Source organism: Arachis hypogaea, chromosome 2, assembly GCF_003086295.3.
Source record: "Arachis hypogaea cultivar Tifrunner chromosome 2, arahy.Tifrunner.gnm2.J5K5, whole genome shotgun sequence".
Taxonomy (NCBI): domain Eukaryota; kingdom Viridiplantae; phylum Streptophyta; class Magnoliopsida; order Fabales; family Fabaceae; genus Arachis; species Arachis hypogaea.
The window spans coordinates 93199948-93220388 of NC_092037.1; the positions used below are offsets into that span (position 1 = coordinate 93199948).

Genomic DNA, 20441 nt, shown 5'->3' on the forward strand with positions numbered 1-20441 from the left:
GCATCACAAACCACCCTGATTTGTTCCTGGTTAGCCTCTGTAAACACTAATAAATCATCCGCGAATAAGAGATGTGAGATATAGGGTCCCCTCTTCCCCACTTTCATGGGTTTCCACTTCCGATCCCTTACCTTTTCCTCAATTAAATGTGAGAGTCTATCCATAGCAATTACAAACAAATAAGGAGAAATAGGGTCTCCTTGTCTAAGACCACGTGTTGGTTGGAAATCTTCAGTTTTTCCTCCATTCCAAAGAACATTATATGACACCGATGTAACACAATTCATAATAAGGTTAATCATATCATTAGGAATTTGAAGTTTTTTAAACATTCCTCTAAGTATTTCCATCTTAGCCTATCATAGGCTCTTTCAAAATCAAACTTGATAGCCATGAACCCTCTCCTTCCTTTAGTCTTCTTCATAATATGCACCATTTCTTGGGCAATCAGGATATTATCCTAGATCTTCCTGCCCGGAATGAAACTGGATTGACACGGTGAAATTCTCTTATCCAGACACGGTTTTAGTTTCTCAACTAGAATTTTGCTTATGCATTTATAGCTTACGTTGCAGAGTGCAATGGGTCTAAAGTGTGATATGACTTTAGGGGTATTGTTCTTAGGGATCAACGTGATGAGGGTTTGGTTATATTGACTGATAATGCTTGGTTCAGTCCACACTGCACTCACAAATTCTGCTATAGAGAATTTTATAAGATCCCAATGCTCCTTGTAAAAGAAGGCTGGGTAACCATCATATCCTGGGGCTTTCAAGGAGCCAATGGAAAAAATAGCCTTTCTTACATCATTCATGGTTGGTTTTGCACACATGTCTTTACACCTCCAACTCTCCATATCAGGATAACAATTTGGCATAATCATTGTTACTTGTTCTAATTCTTCCTCTTTATAGAGATTCTTATAGAAATCCACTACCATCTTCATTAGATCATCTTGATTTTCCATCCACAAGCTGTCAGTACCTCTAAGTTTAAGGATTCTATTCTTTCTCCTTCGATTAATTGTTTTCGTGTGAAAATATCGGGTATTGCGGTCCCCGAGTATAATCCAATCATCTCTAGATTTCTGTAACCACATAATCTCCTTTCGGTCAAGAATATCATCCAGGTCTTTCTGGAGTTGTTTTTCTAATTCTTCAAGAAAGGGATTTCTACCATAGCTGTCAGCTTTCTGTATTCCCCCAATTCTTCTCCTTAATTCTTCCTTCTTTTTCTGTATATTCCCGAATGTTTCTTTATTCCATTTCCGGAGGCTTTCTGTTATGGTTGTGAGGGATGCATTCAGATTAGAATGGTTATTCCAGCATTTTCTAACGTATTCGTTGTACTCCGGATGTAAGCTCCACATAGCTTCATATCTGAATGGTCTTTCCTTTCTAAATTGAGGTAGTGGGTCTGTAGTGACCAAAATTGGGTGATGGTCTGAATGTGATCTGGGTAGCACCTCCACTTTAGCTTCTTGGAACCTAGTCCTCCAGAAAGCATTAGACAAGACTCTGTCTAACCTTTTGAACACTCTATCTAGCCCCTCCCATTTGGGGCCTTTTCCATGTGAATTTTGAACCAATGAAACCTAGATCTATCAACCCACACTTTTCAACCCAATTAAAGAAATGTCAACAAGCATTAACATCAACTCTAGATCCTCCTTTCTTCTCCATGGACTAGAAATATCGTTAAAATCTCCGACCAGCAGCCACTCCCCTGTATTATTTTGAGACAGAGAATATATGTCCTCCCATAAAAATTTTCTAAGATTCTCTTGTGGGCTAGCATAAACAGCCGTGAGACTCCAGCTTCTCTTGTTACCCTCCTTAACTTCCATATGAACATATTGTTTTTTGGACCTAATCACCTTAATATATAAACCAGGGTCATTCCATAATATCCAGATTCCTCCGCTATAACCACAAGCTTCTTCAACATAATTATATTGCATTCCCATTCTTTGCATAACTTCTTGGGCTTTCCTACCACTACACCTTGTTTCCATAAGAAAAACTATATCCGGCTTATTAAATTCTCTAAAGGTACGACTAAAACTAGCACTAGCCGCCCCTCTACAATTCCAAGAGAGAATAATCATGATGATAGACTGAGACAAAAGAGGATAGATACCTCATTGGTATTCTTCACTATCTGCCCCTTCTTGGGTCTTTATGTCTCCGTTATCAAAGCTCCCATCATCTAGCATCATGTTGGCATCTTTATCAATATTCTCTTCAATTCTTTGTTCCGCCAACTCCTTTTCATAAATCTGAGCTGCTTCTAGCATGACATCAGATTCAATGGAATGGAGGTTGTGGTCAGGTGATTTTGGGTCAGGTGCTTCCTTCATCTCAGCATCCACAGGGGTTGTGTTTTCGATGAAGGTGTCTACCATGGGTGAGTCTGGAGTAGTGGTGCTTGAGATCCAGTTCTCATGGTTGTGTAAGATTTGGTTGGTTCTTTGAGATGCTTGATAGATCAGGTTTGGGCTTGTGTGGTCAAGTTGTTTTGGCTGAGGATCTTTTTGACTGTTACTAGTTTCTTTGTTTGTCTGACTCTTTTGTGCTATATTATTTGTCTTCATGTTTGTTTCAGGGTTAGTAGGGCTGGTATGGTTAATAAGTTGCTGATTAAAAGGCATTTTGGGCTGAGTAGATCTTTTAGGGGACTTAGGGAAAACAGGGGTTTCTGGAATGTATTCCACATGTTCTGCAGCAGGAATATTCTGCAAACTGTTCTGATTCTCTATTGCCAACTCATCATCTTGATTTTGCAATATTGCAAACCTTGTACCCTCTCCATTCCCTGTTGCACTATTTTTTCCTCTCGCACCTGATTGCACTATTCCATTACTATTAGTCTCATTCCTACCTCCTTTTCTGCCACGTGTAGTCTTTTGGACCACCATCCAAGGTCCGAAGTTATCATTCTCCTCTAAATTTTTTTACTCTTATCAATTTTGGTATTGACAAAGTTATCCTCTGCTGGATTATCTTGTTTGTCACTTCGTCGTTGGCCTTCTTCATCATCAGCGTGCTGCACTCCATCACCAGCAACATGTGTCTCTACTCTTCTGGTCACTTCTTCCCTCGCAGCTTGAGTCTTGTTTCTGGGACAGCTTGTCTTATCATGACCCACCTTCCCGCAATCAAAACAAATGAGATGTAATCCTTCATATTCAACCTTGTATTTGACACCATTAATGGAATACTGACCGACAAGAGGTTCAGCTAGGTTAAGTTCAACACAAAGTCTAGCAAACTTCCCTCTTCTCTTATCAGCAGTATTAGTATCTACTTTTAAGGTTCTTCCTATTACATTTCCTATCTTACTTAGCATAGTTTCTTCATAGTATTCTATTGCCAAACCTGGCAGTCTCACCCAGGCTGCTATTCGATCTATCACATCTTTCTCTGGGTTAAAATTTGGTGTCCAAAATCGTATTGAGAGGTAGTGGTCTAGGATCTTCCAAGGTCCCTCAGTCAAGGCAAAGTCCAGGTCTTCATGCGAAAAAAAACTTCACAAGAAAGAAGTCATTCCCCAAATCTATCACCTCTAAACTTTCCATTTTTCCCCACATTGTTTCAAGTCTCCTTGTAAGAGCTGTAAGTGAGATTCGTCTTCCTAGCAATTTCACAATGAGGGTATCCCACCACGGGCTTCTCCATTTTTTCATGGCTGCTTCATTGATGTTAAAATTGTATATGCCATTTACTTTCTCCACTGTAATTTCAGGTTGCTGCAATTTCTGATTGGCGTTATCCCTTTCTTCTTCCATTCGGTCATTAACTTGAGTGCGGTTGTTGTTCCCTACCTCTCCTTCAACAGGCCTTCTTCCTTACTTCACTGTGTCACTAAACGACCTTTTCTGAACTGGAATATCTTCTCTTGGAATCTCATTGTCTTGCATCCAGTTCTCCTCTCTCGGAGTCAGGGAAGGATTCATATCTCCTACAAAAGCTTGCCCTTCTTCATCCATTCTACCTTTCTTTCCAAGTCTCAGAGTCTGGTCTTGCTTCCTTCTCAAAGAAGATTCTGGAGGGTGAGAACGTGAATGTCCTCCTCGGACAAAGCCTCCTCTCATGAGATTGGCCTCCGATCAAAACAAGAGAAACGATGGTTGACGCTAAACAAACAACACTTTAATAAAGTGTTCGTACTTTATGGACTAAATCTAAATAATTATTACGAGACATCAAAAGTGATGTATTGCTTGAGGCTTATAAAATTTGTGAATTGGGCTCAAGATTTTATTTTTGATAGCGGTCTGAAAAGAGCTAGCCTTCATATTATTAGTGATTCAATATTTCTTAAACAGTCTTTTTTCTAAGTGTTAAGAAGTGTTTACTATTTTAAAGTTTGTTTAAGCTTTAAGCATTTAAAAGAGTTTGATTATTCTTGACAAAAAAAAAAAAAGAGTTTGATTATTAGATTACATTAGGAAGTTGACGCACTATATTAGATTCTACTAATATAGTCTCACCAGAGATGTTTTCCAAATTATATGTAGCCCTTAGCTTCTCTCTTTGAGAGTTAATTCAAGCACATATATACTATATTATTAGTTTTTCCCAAAAAAAAAAAAAAACAAAAACACTATCTCAATGAGGGAAAAAAAAAGTCAAACAACTACACAATCTCAAACTAACATCGCCAAGTCCCAGAACTCCCGGGAACACTAGTTTTACATCACTATAATTATAAATAATATAATAAAAAAAGGTTTATCAAACTTATGTTTTAAGGACACATATTAATATGATAAATTAATTTATTTTAAATAAAAATATAAGTTTTTAATGTATTTATTTTTTATTTATTAAATAAAAATATTTAAAATACAATTAATAATAATCTTATCATGTATCTTTAGAATAAAAACACATTAGTTAAACCCATAAAAAATAGCAGATAATTAATTCTTTTCAAATAATATTAATTAATTTTTTAAATTATTTTATTTATCTAAAATTTTTAAATTTTAAATCATAATTTTTAAATTTAAATTATAAATTATAAACTAAAATATTAAAATTAATTAGTATTGAATAACAAAAATTACTTTTAATAATAATAATAATAATAATAATCAAATAGAACATATAGTAACTAACCTATCATCCACACACTAATTAAACACATAAAAGAAATTTAATGAGTAAATCATTAAAATTGGTATCAAATAATTTTAAATTGAATATTTTATTTTTAATAAATTTTTATTAGATTTTAAAAATTATTTCAATTAGATAAATTAATTTTTTCATCAATTTGGTGATTTTGGTCTATCAACAACTAATTAAGTCTTCTGATGTGTAAGGTTAACACATGAATTTGAAATTTTGAACATTAAAACTTAAAAGTGACATGTGGAGAGAGGTCAATTTGGTCCTCCTCAAATTAATTAAGTGCCCACAAAAACGACGCCATTGGGGCTAATTTGCTTGATAAATATAAATTTCATCGGGGGCTAATAATAGTTTTAGCTAGAGATCAATGTGTCATGCACGACTAATTGAACTCATTCCAAATGTTATCCTTAATTATTTTAAGGTTCTTGCTAACTTGTGCTAGGCTAAGTATATTATAAAAAAAATTATTTTATAAAAGTTATTATAACAATTATTTTTTATATTTTAAATATATTAAAAATATTAAAAAAATTTATTATCATATTTTTAAAATATGTCATTAAAATAATTTATTAATTTAGATAAGATGACTTAATTTAGATCAGATTTGATTTTATTGGATTAGATTATATTGATTTAAATTTAAAATTTTTAAAAATACTATTAAATAAACTAAAAATAAATCAAATCTTTTAACAAATCCTAACAACAAAATAAACTAAAATAGAGACTACATAAATTAAAAAATAATTGTTAAATGTGTCTTTCACTAAATTTAAAAAATACTATTAGGCCTCTTGTTGTCTTAATTCAATAGACCTTATGAATACCGTCATTTTAGTATTACTATTTTAAGACGAATTATTAGTCTTTTTGATGTCCAAAACTGCATTGATATAATTCTTCTAGTATTTAGATATTTGAATGTGACAAGATTAACATTCTGTCTCATAGTTCTAAATCGCCAAAAATACTCTTTTGAGCACGTATCATTCTCTGCTTCTTTAAAAAAATTCGTCCTCCAATATGCATATATATATATATCAAAAGGAGAAAAATTAAATACAATAAATACAATTGGACCATAATACCTACCAAAAAAATTATTCTTGCTTGAATTGTTCTTTATAATCGCCAACACTTGGAATGGATCATCTTCTCTAGCAACAAATGTTATTTTTCTCTTAATGAGAAGTTTTTCTTTTCTCCAAAGAATCTAAACCCAATCTTATTCAAATAGCATGGTTCATTCGATGACTCTTTTCTACCTACTGAATTGTAGTTATGTTCTTCGTGTATGCAAGTTCAATTTTTTCAACTTTACTTTCAAAATCTAAAATAACACTATTACTTAAGGACAAAAATAATAATCCCAAAATAGTCAAAAATTTAAAAATATTTAGAGATTGATAAAGATAACACCCAACAGAGTTATAAATATCAGAATTATGAGAACGCTCAATGTCTCGCACAGAATTATCTAAAACACGCTTAGCATGTAAGATATGAGCATTTAAACAACTAGCATAAGTTATCACATAAACAAATTTTTTGAGAAATAATTCAGTAATGTGTGTAAAATCTTTAACATTTTGACCTATAATTAGAAATATTATCACATTAAATTTATCCATAGAAAAATTAATGATATATGTATGTTTTCTTTTCTTAAATAAACTAAATAAAAAATCTATAAAAATATCAATTCATATATGAGTAGGAACCAACAAATAAATGTACAATATATTTAAAACAATTTGAGATTTAATTTTTTTACATGCAATAAAATCATAATAAAATCCATCAACACTCCTACATTTATGCGAGGCCAATAACAATATATAAATAACATATATGAGATTCTTTTTATTATACTTTAGCACTTGAAATCCATAAATAACATATCCGATTTGATCTTATTAGATTAGATCATATTAATTTTATTTAAAATTTTTAAAAATACTATTAAGCAAATCAAAACTAAATCAAATTTTCTAACAAACCCTAACAACAAAACAAACTAAAATAGAAACTACATAAATTCAAAAATAATTGCTAATTTATGTTTTTTTTACTAAACTTAAAAAATATTATTAAACTTCTTGTTGTTCTGACTTAACCCAATAGGCCTTATGAGTGCTGTCATTTTAGCATCATTATTTTCTAGACAAATTTTTGGTCTCTTTAATATTCAAGACTAGTATGATATAATTTTTCTAGTATTCAAATCTTTAAATTTGATAAAATTATCATTCTACCTCATAACTCTAAATTGTCAAAAATACCCTCTTAAATACATATAATTTTTTTTTTCAACTAAAAAATTTGATTCTCATCAAACCAATGTTTGTCATTAGCTATAACTATTAGTTTAAGTCTAAACTTAACAATTTTTTTTAAATCAATTTAGTTGTTTACTTTACCCAATTTGGGTGTTTTCTTTCAACTTGGATGGCTTGACCGGTGCATTCCAAAGGGTTATCTTTTGGATGAATTTCAGAGGACAAAAACATGTTTTTCTGTAACCTCAGATTCAGCGGTAGAAGATGCATGCCAACATGCTACTCTAGTTTCTTTTTATGATGATCGGTGGGTTCCAGAGCTTTGTTTTTTCTGCTTTCCTTTCAAAAAAATTTTCAATAGACGAACTATAAATTAAAGAGAGTAATGGTAATTATTTATCTGAATTATTTAATTATAGTTTTTGTTAACTTAGCTTGTATCTTAAAACATAGATTAAATATACCATAAAAAATATCATATAAAAATTATTACAATTTTTTTTATATTTTCAATGTATTAAATATATTAAAATTAAAAAAATTTATTATTATACTTTTAAAGTATGGTCTTTGGAATTAGACATAGTTTAATTAGATTTTTTAATTATATATACATAGTCATAACAGATAATTTCAAACTTAAAATACAATAAAATATAATAATATTAGAGAGATAATAATTTAAAATTATTTTAATAATTTAATATTTATAATTTTATTATGTAATTTTGTGCTATTTTAAATTAATTTTTATTATCTTCTAAATATTTTTATAAAAATACCATTAACAAAATATTTTATGCAAAAGAATAATTCACACATGGAGGTTAACAAAATTAAATAAACCATATATATGACAAATTTCATTTGGGATAATCCATATCATAGTGATATAATAATCTCCGTTACTGAGTACAGATACGTAATAACATGAACACTAATAAAGTAAACCTTCGAAAAAAAAAAAAAAACCCAACTAATATTAATTATTATATATGGGGAATGAATGCGATTCAAGCAATAAACTCCCTTGTTTTATTTGAAAGCATCATAATATAACTTCAATAGAAACACATAACAGTGTTTCCAAATAAACACAAATAAAGAGTAGACTATAACTCTTGCTCTACCATAAATTATTGTTTCTCGTGTCCGATTCATCATCACCGTCCGAATTTTCTTCACTTGATGCTGAAAAAAAAAATATTGATAAAATTAGTTTCAGACATATAGACTATAAACACATTCAATAAAAATAATTATTGAATATAATAGAATGATCACTCTTTTACATATAATACAATTTTATAAGACAATATCATTTTTTTCACACCAGTTTTATTGATAAAATTAACAAAGTTAATAAAAAATACATATAATACAATTTTATAAGTTTTTAATGTTTAATTGGTTTCAAACAATATTATTTCGAATAAAATAGAACTTTATTTTGAATTAAAAAAAAACAACATAGAAATGAGCAATTTGTAACAATAATTAAGCATGACGTTACCTAGAACAGTTGGTAGAGGTGCTAATCTTATAGGGAATGCTAACACCACATTTGCCAGGTAGAGAGGCAGCATTGTTAAGGTTAATTTGGCTGCCAAGACTACCTGCGACCGATTTCAAGCAGTTACAAACTGCTTGACAATCAGAGGTGGTCTTGGCAGTGCCATTGATGTTCTGGATGCCACTACAACATGGCCCGGAAACAGTCCCTCCGCTTTTGAGGTAACCGAAGCATGGAGCTATACTCTTTGTGACAAAGGAACATTGGATGGCAGCTTTGGCAATGGGTGCACCCACTATAGCCATGCACAACATGAGAACCACACATGGTGCTAGCTTAGCCATTTTTCAAAGGGAAGTGTGACTAATTGAAAGGTTTTGGATTTATGTGTAGTGATGAATGCAAATGTATGCAATATTGCTTGGTGGAAAATGGTGTGAGGGTGTGGTGTTTATATAGTGATTTTAAAAGTTTAATTGGGTTTTTATATACTCTATATATTTTTTTTTTGGTAATGGAGTTTTTATATTGCTTTTAACTTCATAAATAGATTTTTTATATTAGAAAATATTAAAATTAAAAAGATATCCTTTTTAAAAAATATGTGGCAAATATCTATTAAATTTTTAATTGTGGGTACTTTCAATTTATGAAAAAAAATATTCTGTTAATTATGATATCTTTTACATTAATAATAACTTAATTACAAAATTAAAAATATTATAAGGACCCAATTGAGAGAAAGAAAAGTATAAAACTCTAATTATAAATTTAGTAAAATTATAGAGATCGACGAACCGAAGAAAATAACTAAAACATTTTAAACTGTAGATTTTTTTTTTTAAACTAGAACCCATTTATTATTGAAAAATAATATTATTATGTATCTATCTGACTAATCTAATTCAGTGTATATGGATCCCAAATGAAATTTTTAGGCATTCAAACAACTTTTTTTTTTTTCAAAATTTGAAGTTGATATATAATTAAAATCTTATTGATATATCTAACTAATGGATATTATTATAGCTAAATATAGATATTTAATTCTGCATTTGTTCTCAAACAATTGTATGTTTGGGAAAATAGTTATTCGTATACTGAAAAACCAATGTATGTAAATACATTATATGTTTATTTAGATATGTATAAAATTAATTAACTTTTAATGTACTAATTATTTATTGAAAGAAACAGTTAATTACTTAAAGGCAAAAAAAAAAATTTCTTATATATCTCAATAGAAAAACTATAAGAAATCAACTTTTAATTTGTTAATATTAGCCAATTTTAGAATTTATATTTATAATTTAAAATTTTAAACTAAAAATTGATAATTTAGTATTTAAAATTAAATAAATAAAATAATTTAAAAAAATTAATTGATATTCTCTAACTAACATTCCTCATCTCTCCATAATATATACACTTATTAATATATGGATTACAAATACACACGAATACAACTCATTTTTAAGTGTTTCTATATAATAGGTATACTATCTAGTATCTAGTATACGTCTATACATATATGGAAATGTATGCAAAATAGACTAATTCACTTAGATAAAATAAATAAAATTTAAAATGATACAAAAAATTTAAATTAAAATTAGTTATACGTTCTATTTTAAATATTTTTATATAAATTAAATTAAATTAATTTAATTTAATTTTTATATATTATATATTAATAATAAATTAAATCAAATATATATTATATCAGTAATAAAATAAATTAACTTGATTTAATTTACTATTTGAAGTGCATATAGTTTAGTTGGTAGTTAAGTTTGTATTCAATTAATGTTTTGGGTATCTCGAGAGACTTGAGATTTGGGTTTTACATGCTTTCTACAATGTGGTTGGATTGGGACCATACAATACAGTTACAATACAACAATCCAAATACATTCCGCAAGTCATCATGCCTCTGCTCTGCGTTATTTTCAACCCTAAACTTTAGTTTGGACTTTATTTATGTCTCTTTAAAGCTACGTACCGAACAAAAGTAATAATAATAACGTGTCTTGTTATTAGGATTTTTGTTAGTTAATCCTAATTATGAAATTTCATCACGTGTGATTAATTGAATGGCAGCAATCGCTTCTCTTAGACTGGATAACAGCTACGCACTAGGATTTGAGGAGGATCAGATAGTGCAATTAATTGATAAAGATATATAAGAAAGTATCAAAAAATGTTTAAGGAGTTTGGTTGGAACTTTTTTTTGCTGACAGAGGTTTCAGTGCAAAGACCTTAGAAGCTATCTTATTTGTAATATGGAGACAACTAGAAAGATTCAAGGTAATTGATCATAAAAAAAACTTTTTTTAATTTCTTTTAACAGTAAATTTTATCTTTTAAAAATTGAGAAAAGTATTCTGTAACTATTCAAGAACTACATTTTTAATTTAAAGAGGTGGAACGATGAGATTGTAATTAGAGAAAAAAAAAATTATCCACATTCTTGTATGGCTGTAATTATGGGAGCTTCCAACAAACAGTTTGAAAAGAAGAATAGAAAAATCATTGGGGGAAGTTCTAAATTCAGACCTGTTTAAAATGAGAGGATAAAAGAAAAAGATGATGAAGATCCAAATTATGATGGACATTACTAAACCGCTGCGTCGATCACTTAAAATTGCAGGCAGCAATGAAAAAGTGATAGACCTCAAACTCAAATATGAGCACATTGGTAATTTTTGTCACTATTGTGGTCATATAGAACATAAAATTCGAGCTTATAATTTGCATTTGGAGGACTCGGCGGGAGGCAATGTCAAGGAAGAACAATGGGAACCATGGCTAAGGACTGAACAAACTGGTTGGAGAATTACAAGCATGAAAGAGAATAAAAATCCTAACAATGTTGAGAGGGAAAAGAATAGGAGGCAGCAGCAGAAAAAATCTACACCAGTCAGTTTAATCAGAAGTTTTACGAGTCTTTCGGTCGTCCAAGACAATAATTCTCAAATCAAGAGGGCTGACGCGAAAGGAAAGAAAGAAAACTTGAGGTATGGAGGAGAGGAGGATGGGCGCGGAAGTGGCTGATAGTGGGGGTAATATAGGAGAAGGAAGGAAAGACGGTGGAGCAGAACATGTCCTTCAATTTTCTATTGAGAGTTTAGCAGAGGTGATCAGCAAAAAAGAAGGCAAAAGGCAAAGTTTGAAGCAGTTGGCGAGGAGGGGGTTCAGGAACGAAAAGAGTTTCCGAGGATTTAGGAAACTCAAATAACAACAAGAAATTTTGCCAAAAAGATAACACATCAACTGTAAGGGGAGAGGGTGTCACCCAAAAAGAGACACCCGAGGAGATATGAAGATATTGATGTGGAATTGTCGGGGTTTGGAAAAATCCCTGACAGTTCACAACATCCAAGGGATAATTGAATCCCATTCCCTGAGGTAATGTTCCTTTGCGAAACCAAGAACAATGCCTCGTCAGTGGAGGATGTGATGAAGAAAGTTGGTTTTCAGTTTTGGAATACAGTGGATTTTAATGGTCTCTCGGGTGGATTGGTGGTGGCATGGAAAGAAGGGGTAGAGGTGAAAATTTTACGTCAAGAAAACTTCTTTATTCATTTCTCTTATAAGGGTTAACAAGGTGGACAACAATGGGAGCCTATAGAGGTATACTTGAGCACGGAAGAACGAAGAAGGGAGGAACAATTTCGTCAATTGCTGCAAGTCATGAAAAACAGCAGGGACAATATTATAGTTCATGGTGATTATAATGCCATTCTAGCTAACCATGAAAAGGAAAGAAGTAGACCTAAATCGAATATATCTATCCAAGCATTTAATGACTTTATTAATGAGAGTAGACTATTGGATTTGGGTTATAAGGGGGAGAAGTTCACTTGGTGTAATAGACAATTTGCTGGTAACTTGATTCGAGAAAGACTTGACAGAGTGTTGGTCTCTAAAGATTGGAGAAAAGAATTTTCCTATGCTTATGTCTCTCATTAGAACGATATTAGGTCTGATCATAAGCCATTGCTCCTTAGCACAATGAGACTCGAAAGAAGAGCAAAGTGGATATTCTGATTTCAAGAAAGGTGGTGCAAAAAATCTGAAGTGGTGAATTTGATAAAGAGCTATTGAAAACATACAATTATAGGGTCTCCCATATTTAGACTACCTGAAAAACTCAAGCTATGCAGACACAAGTTGGTGGTGTGGCAGCAACACTCTAACTCCAATTCTCAAAACAGAATCTCTGAGTTAAAGGGCCGATTAGAAAACAAGAAAGAAAAAGTTGATCAAGTCAATCTGGTGACAATCCAGTGTTTGGAGGCAGAAATAGAATATGAATTAGAAATGGAAGAAAGGTACTGGAAAGAGAAATAAAAAGTTCAATGGCTTAACTGGGGGGACGCAACACTAAATTCTTTCATTCTAAGTTTAAGACAAGGAATCATAAGAATAAAATCTATATGTTAGAGGATGAAGAGGGGGCATATAGCAATGGATACAGAGGGAATAGCTTCTATTGCTCAGAATTATTTCACAAAACTATTCTCAACCAGTGAACCGAGGGACCCCACAGAAGAAATTTGCGATATTCCACCTAAGATCAATGCTACCACCAACCCTATATTAACCAGATCAGTCACAGAACAAGAGGTTAAAGCTGCTACTTTTTTTATAAACCCATTCTCAGCCCCTGGTGATAATGGTTTCATGACTAAGTTTTTTCACTTCTTCTGGGACACAATTAAGGAGGATGTGGTACAAGCGGTCAAGAGCTTTTTTGCTAGAGGTAAACTTTTAAAAGCTTTTAATCATACAAATATCTGTCTTATTCTGAAGATTGAAAATGTTACTTCTATGACACATATTAGACCCATAAGTCTTAATAGTATTTTCTATAAAATTATTTCTAAAATTCTAGTGCACAGACTACAGTTGGTCATGAACAGAGTTATTAGTGATTCCCAAAGTGCTTTTATCAAGGGTTGTTTGATCAAGTATGATTTGATAGCACATGAATTTATGCACTTTTTAAAGAATAAGAGATTTGGTCAGTATGATTTGGCTTTGAAACTAGATATGAGTAAAGCGTATGACAGGGTTGAATAGTCTTTTCTCTAGGAGATAATGAGAAAATTTGGATTTTGCAACAAATGGATTAACTGGATCAAGAAATGTGTGATGACAGTTTCTTACTCTGTTACTATTGATGGACAACCTCATGGTTTTTTCAAACCATGTAGGGGATTCTGACAAACCGAACCCCTCTTCCTATATCTATTCCTTTTTTGTGCAGAGGGATTATCCCATCTGCTCTACAGAGGAGAACAGGGACACGAATTTTTTGGATTGAGACTAAATCACAGCTACCCAAGACTCAGTCATCTATTTTTTGCAGATGATTCCATCCTTTTCTACCGAGCCTTTAAGGAAGATTGTCACAGTCTTATCAGAATACTGAAGACATATGAGAAAGTAAGCGGCCAAGTGGTGAACCTGAATAAATCATTTGTGTTCTTTAGTTGGAATACCCCGGGACCTACTCAAGATCACCTAGCTAATATTCTCCTAGTGCCTCATGTGTGAAATTAGAACAAGTATCTGGGACTCCCGGCAGTGATTCAGAGGTAAAAAAGAGCTACTTTTAACTATATCAAAGACAAGGTAAACCAAAAATTTCAGCCATAGAAAAGGTCTCTCTTGTCTTCTGCTGGCAGGGAAATCCTAATTAAAGCTGTCACAACAGCGATTCCGATTTACACCTTAAGCTATTTCAAGCTACCAGACACTCTACTCGAAGAGATTCAAAAAGCTATTATGCAGTTTTGGTAGGGACAAAAAAGTAATGAACGGAGGATGCATTGGGTGGAGTGGAAGATAACATGTAGACCGAAATCACAAGGTGGACTCAATTTTAAAGACATGAAAGTTTTTAACCTTGCAATGCTTGCAAAGTAAGGGTGGAGGCTTTTAACAAGACTTCATTCATTAATCTACAAGGTCCTAAAAAGCAAATTCTTTAGATTTTTCACATTTTTGAGTGCTGAGATAAGAACAAACCCCGCTTGGGGATGGCGTAGCATCATGGAAAGCAGAAAGGTGTTGGAAAAAAGAATTCTCTAGGGAGTTGGAAATGGCAGATCAATCAGAATTAAGGAAGATTCTTGGGTCATGAACTTTGTGGCTATTACTCCTAATCCTACTCCCAAACTCAAATCATGCTCCAAAATGGGTGTCTGAACTAATTCAATTAAATGGCCAATGAAATCAACAAAAAATAACAGAGACATTCAGCCCAACAGTAGCAACAACTATTTTACAAATAAATATCCAGGGAGGAGAAGATAAGGTTACTTGGATGCTGAACTGAACTGGTGCATACTCGGTTGCGTCTAGGTACATCATTGCTTTCCAATTCAAGCATCCGCCTCTTGAGTTTCTCTCGGGACAATGCCACTCGAAACCCTTTTGGTATAGCATCTAGAATTTGAAAAGCCAACCAAAAATTAGAAGCTTTCTTTGGAAATTACTACACAATGCCTTACTAGTAAAGCTCAAAATTAGTGCCATCTTAATTCTGAATGCAAATGCCTCAGCAGCTATGCTTGAATTTGCCAAGATTTTCGCAGCTGTTCCAGATTCCAGTAATCAAGTTTCCCCTGTAATCCCTAATAAGTGATGCCGATGCTGCAATTCCTGTTCTTCCATCATACGCTGCGTCAACATTAACCTTTACCCAATCTTAGGCGGCGCTTTCCAGGTAATTTGCCTGTTGGATTATTAGTTGCCCTGTTGAATTCTGCTTCCAACTTTTTTGCTCTGATAATTGCTGGTGCTGGATTAATTCTATATTTTGAAATATGAACTGGTTTCTAGTCTTCCACCGTCCAGCTAAGAAAGCCTATGTTACTGATTAAGAACTAAGAACACTGTTCCATTTAATTGTAGCTAAAGAGAGAAACTCCTAATGAACCAGGTTCACCAACTTTTATTATGTACTTATGTACGATCCCTTATTTACTCCGTGATGTCCCTCATTAGGTTCATATTATCTTCGGTAGCAGCAATGCTCTCTGGATCTCTTGCCACAACAAGGAAGATATCAACTTGGCCTCCGTTCTCTCGGAGAATAAAGCAAACAGGTGCTTTTCATTAATATATACCAAGTTTTTAGAAGTTTGGTTTGCTATCACCTTGATTGTTGCATCTAAGAAGGAGAATAATTATGCCAACTTTGATGTTTTTGTTTGTTATTGATTTGAATGGATGCAATTTCATGTTTGATTGTGTTATGTATGGATTAAAACTGGCAGAAAATGAGATTGTCCAGATGTTTCGTTTGCCTAATTCCCGAGAAGAAAAGCTTAGCTTTCCCATGGAAGGAGGATGTGATTCGAGGAATGGCCATAACGCTCGCATATTGGATGAGAGATTCATTAGGATCTTGAAAATATTTAAATGGGGACCCGACGCAGAAAAGGCATTGGAAGTGCTGAAAATGAAGGTCAATGCTCGCTTGGTTCGTGAGGTTCTGAAGGTAGATGTTGAGGTAAATGTTAAGATTCAGTTCTTTAAGTGGGCTGGGAAGAGAAGGAACTTTGAACATGATTCAACCACTTACATGGCTTTGATACGCTGCTTGGATGAACACGGATTCACTGGTGAACTGTGGAAGACTATACAAGACATGATTAAAAGTTCATGTCCAATTGGTCCTGCTGACTTGTCTGAAATAGTGAAGATCTTGGGCAAGGCTAAGATGGTCAACAAGGCTTTATCTGTGTTTTACCATGTTAAGGGTCGCAAGTGCAGACCTACAGCAAGCACTTACAACTCCGTTATCTTGATGTTGATTCAAGAGGGGCATCACGAGAAAGTGCATGAGCTGTATAATGAAATGTGCAGTGAGGGTCACTGCTTCCCTGATACTATTACATATAGTAGGCTGTGCTCAATCATTTGCAAAGAATATGGGACTATTCGGGCATAAAGTTGGTTGTTTAAGGTAAAGATTCTTAATCTGACTCCCCAAAGTTTCAGTTCTAAATCCTTGTAATTAGAAGCATAGCATATCATATACAATGACTCTCTCTCTGTGCATTATAACTTAGGTAAAAAATATTTTTTGTGATGCATTTTTGTGAGAAAGTTAAATTGTGTAACAATGTCACCAATATGTTGTACTGTGTTATTGATTTACTGAGTTCTAGAAAGTGTGACTAAATAAACGAATAACTATAGGAAACCAACTTTCAATTAGTTAGTATTAGCTATTTGCTTTTGAAAAATTATTCTTTTAACCCTCAGTTTTTGGAGAATTTAGGTTTTAGGATTAGGATTTAGAATTTAGGATAAAAAAGTAGTTTTAAAGAGTTGACTGATATTGGCTGAAAAAAGTTGACTCGCTAATTGAACTCTAAGTCAACTATGGTGTGTTCGACATCTGTTAGCGTCCGGCTTAAAAACTAAACAGCATGTCATATGCAAAAATGGATTTGACCAAACATTTATTACACTTCAAAGATACTTCAAACACAACTTGACTATGATATATGGGGTTTGAAATCTCAAATAAGAATAATAATTTTACAAATTTGTCAAGTGAACCTGCTAGCATAAATGACACAAGTTAAGAATGTTACACAATTTTTGGCCAAGACTAGAAAGTAGTAAATACTACACTTTTTTTTCCAAATCTTAATAATTGAAAATCATATTAGTCTTGAAAATATAGACAAATATATTCCATGTCTATGTACTTTCATTTTAAAAATTCAGTTTGTCTCCGTGTTGACGTTATGTCAAGTGTCTGTGTCCGTGCTTCATACACTGATATGCTTTAATGTCGATAATAGTATCTTGACGCGGGATATAAAGCAAGCAGCTGCAGTGAAAAGCCAACTACAGCACATTGCTCATTCAATGTATAGCAGCCCTCCAATCCATGGCATTTTACTTGTTACTATGATCTTGAGTGATCCAAACATGAAAGAACAATGGAAGAAAGAGATGAAGGTAAAATCACTGCCTTAAACCATTTTTTTTGCTTTTTCCATTTCTAAATAGATTCAGTCTTTTTGAAGACCATGGCTAACAGAATCCGAGCAATGCGAACTACTCTATGTCGAAATCTTGAGGACTTGGATTCATCTTTCAACTGGGAACATATAACTAATCAGGTTTTTGGTGTTGTGATTTTGCATATATCTTGTTTTACCTTTTGCTTGAGGAAACAAATCATGACTTGAGTTCATGTACCGAATTCAGGTTGGCATGTTCTGTTTTTCTGGATTAGCCCCTGATCAGGTTAGAGACATTTGGAGAAGCTATTCCATATATATATGAGTCCAGATGGACGAATAAGATACGCCTATGTGGAAAAGATCGGAAACCAATTTTTTTCGGTCAATATTTTCTTTTGTTGGTTGAAAAAAGTTAGTTACCTAACAAACCTATGGTTTTGCGAGCCTCATCGAGTCGGTCGGTTCAATCAAATTAATAGAAAATCGGTCGTTAGATTGGTCCGGTTCAAAACAAAAAATAGTTGGCAATTATTTGGTCAGAGCATAAAAAAAATTTAATCAAAGGATCTGTTAACGGGTCGAACCAGCATAATTTTTTAGCGGTTAATTAATTTAAAATAGTAAAATACAAAAAAAGTCACTTTTAATTTTTTAAATTTTTGAATTTCTAATTTTACCAATTCAATGATTGATTCGATTTTCAGAACTTTGAGCAAATAAAAAATTATAGTATAAGAAAGAATTTTAAGTATATTAGATACACCATGTTCTAATAATTTTTATCATTGATTTCAATTATAAAAAAAATATATATAATATATATTAATTAAAATCAACTATTAAGATTACTAAAATACCAGTATTTCGAATATATTTGAAAATTTTTTTTATAGTATATACTATCCCCATATTTGGTAAATATCTAAGAATAGTGAGACGAATAAAAGAAAGATTTACAAATCTTTGGTTCCTATCCCAAGACAACGAGGATAGAAACCTAGAAAAAATAAGGAAAAGAATACAATTTTTATAAGTACCTGTTTAAATGAAGTTTAAATGAAGATGTTAAAAATATTTTTTTATGAAGAGTCTTATATTAAAAAGTGTGTTTTATTTGTTTTGTCACACTTAAAAAAATAATACTTTTATAATATATTAAATCAAATTCTTCAATTTATCAATGATGAAAAAGATATATCTTCACACACAAAGTCAATTGTAAAATCTTTATAATAGTATCTATTATTTTTGTATCTCTATATTGTGTTTGATTTTAGTGGACAGAACATTACAGGGGTAAAATAGGAATATAAAAAAGAACGAGAGCATGCTGGAACACACTTTCACTAAACAAACATTAAAATGCTGTTCTAATTGTTAATTTCAATAAATAATAATAAGCTTCATTTAACTCTTAAGGTTGTTATACTTGCAGCATGGGAGGTGTGACACCAAGCAATGTAAACTATTTGGCAAATGCAATTCATCAAGTTACAAGAATCAGTGAAGCAGCCTCTGTTTGCATGTAACATGCATTAATCATAAACTTTACTCTGATCACATGATATATTAACCATTTTTGCCTAATGTAATTTATTCTTGTTATACCTACCATACAACATACCTAGTAGTAGGTGAAAATATTCACAAAGTCAAATAATACTAGACTATTGTAGATGTTTTTTAACTCTTGTAAAACAATTAAACATAGCCTAAGTCATTGTATAGAAAGGCTTTGATGTTTTCATATTTCATGAATGTAATTAGCAAATTTAATTACACATACTCTGCCATACACCAAGATTACCAATGTGGGAATTGGAATTAAGATTGATACTTAAAAGCAAATAAATAAATAAGAAATGGAAAAATCATTAAATACAAGTGAAAATCACATACCATGGAGCGGATTTTTTTTTTTTTGGAAAAAAAAGTTATAAAAAATGAGGTTGATTCGAATCGGTTAAAAATTTTAACGAACTAAAATATTTCAATGAACACTATAAATCACACCTTCTATTTTTATATATTTTTAATAAAAAAATTAAAATCACTAAAATAATCAAATATAATATTACAAAATAATAAAATTTGGGTAATTTAGTAATTTATATTAATAAACTGAATTGGATTTAAAATTATGTAGATATTTTAAATTAATTTTTGTTACATATATCTTAGAAGATGTAAATCGAATCAATTTATTTTATTTACATATAAATCAAATCAACATAGAAATGTTCTAGAACAGGACAGACGTGTAACAAAAATTAATTTAGGACATCTACATAATTTTGAATCTCATTCAGTTTATTAATATAAATTACCCATAAAATTTTATATAAATGAATAATTAAATTATTTCATGAATGCTAAATATATTGTTTCTGAATATTAATTATATTACATTTCCTATTATGGAATTTATTTAGGGTGCATCATGGTTGCTACACACAAACTGTACTGTGACCCATCCTTGTGCACATGGGAATCAGAGACAGCTAAG

The 20441-nt window shown here is 31.8% G+C and overlaps 1 protein-coding gene across 5 annotated transcripts; it reads left to right on the forward strand.

Annotated features, from left to right (window-relative positions):
* The first annotated feature begins 14870 nt into the window (after positions 1-14870).
* LOC112751539 (pentatricopeptide repeat-containing protein At3g16010-like) lies at positions 14871-19728 on the forward strand. 5 transcript variants are annotated; one of them, XR_011874241.1, is made up of 7 exons: positions 14871-15672; positions 15954-16054; positions 16226-16917; positions 17768-17927; positions 17996-18091; positions 18180-18218; positions 19371-19728. XR_011874241.1 is itself a non-coding variant. In XM_072220506.1 (4 exons), the coding sequence occupies exons 2-3, from the start codon at positions 15979-15981 to the stop codon at positions 16900-16902; spliced, it is 753 nt and encodes a 250-aa protein (XP_072076607.1). In that variant the 5' UTR covers positions 14871-15672; positions 15954-15978; the 3' UTR covers positions 16903-16917; positions 17768-18294. The 5 variants fall into 5 exon arrangements, 1 of the variants encoding a protein (XP_072076607.1); XR_011874240.1 differs by lacking the exon at positions 19371-19728 and having other exon boundaries at positions 18180-18294; XR_011874239.1 differs by lacking the exons at positions 14871-15672; positions 15954-16054 and having other exon boundaries at positions 16061-16917.
* The last annotated feature ends 713 nt before the right edge of the window (positions 19729-20441 follow it).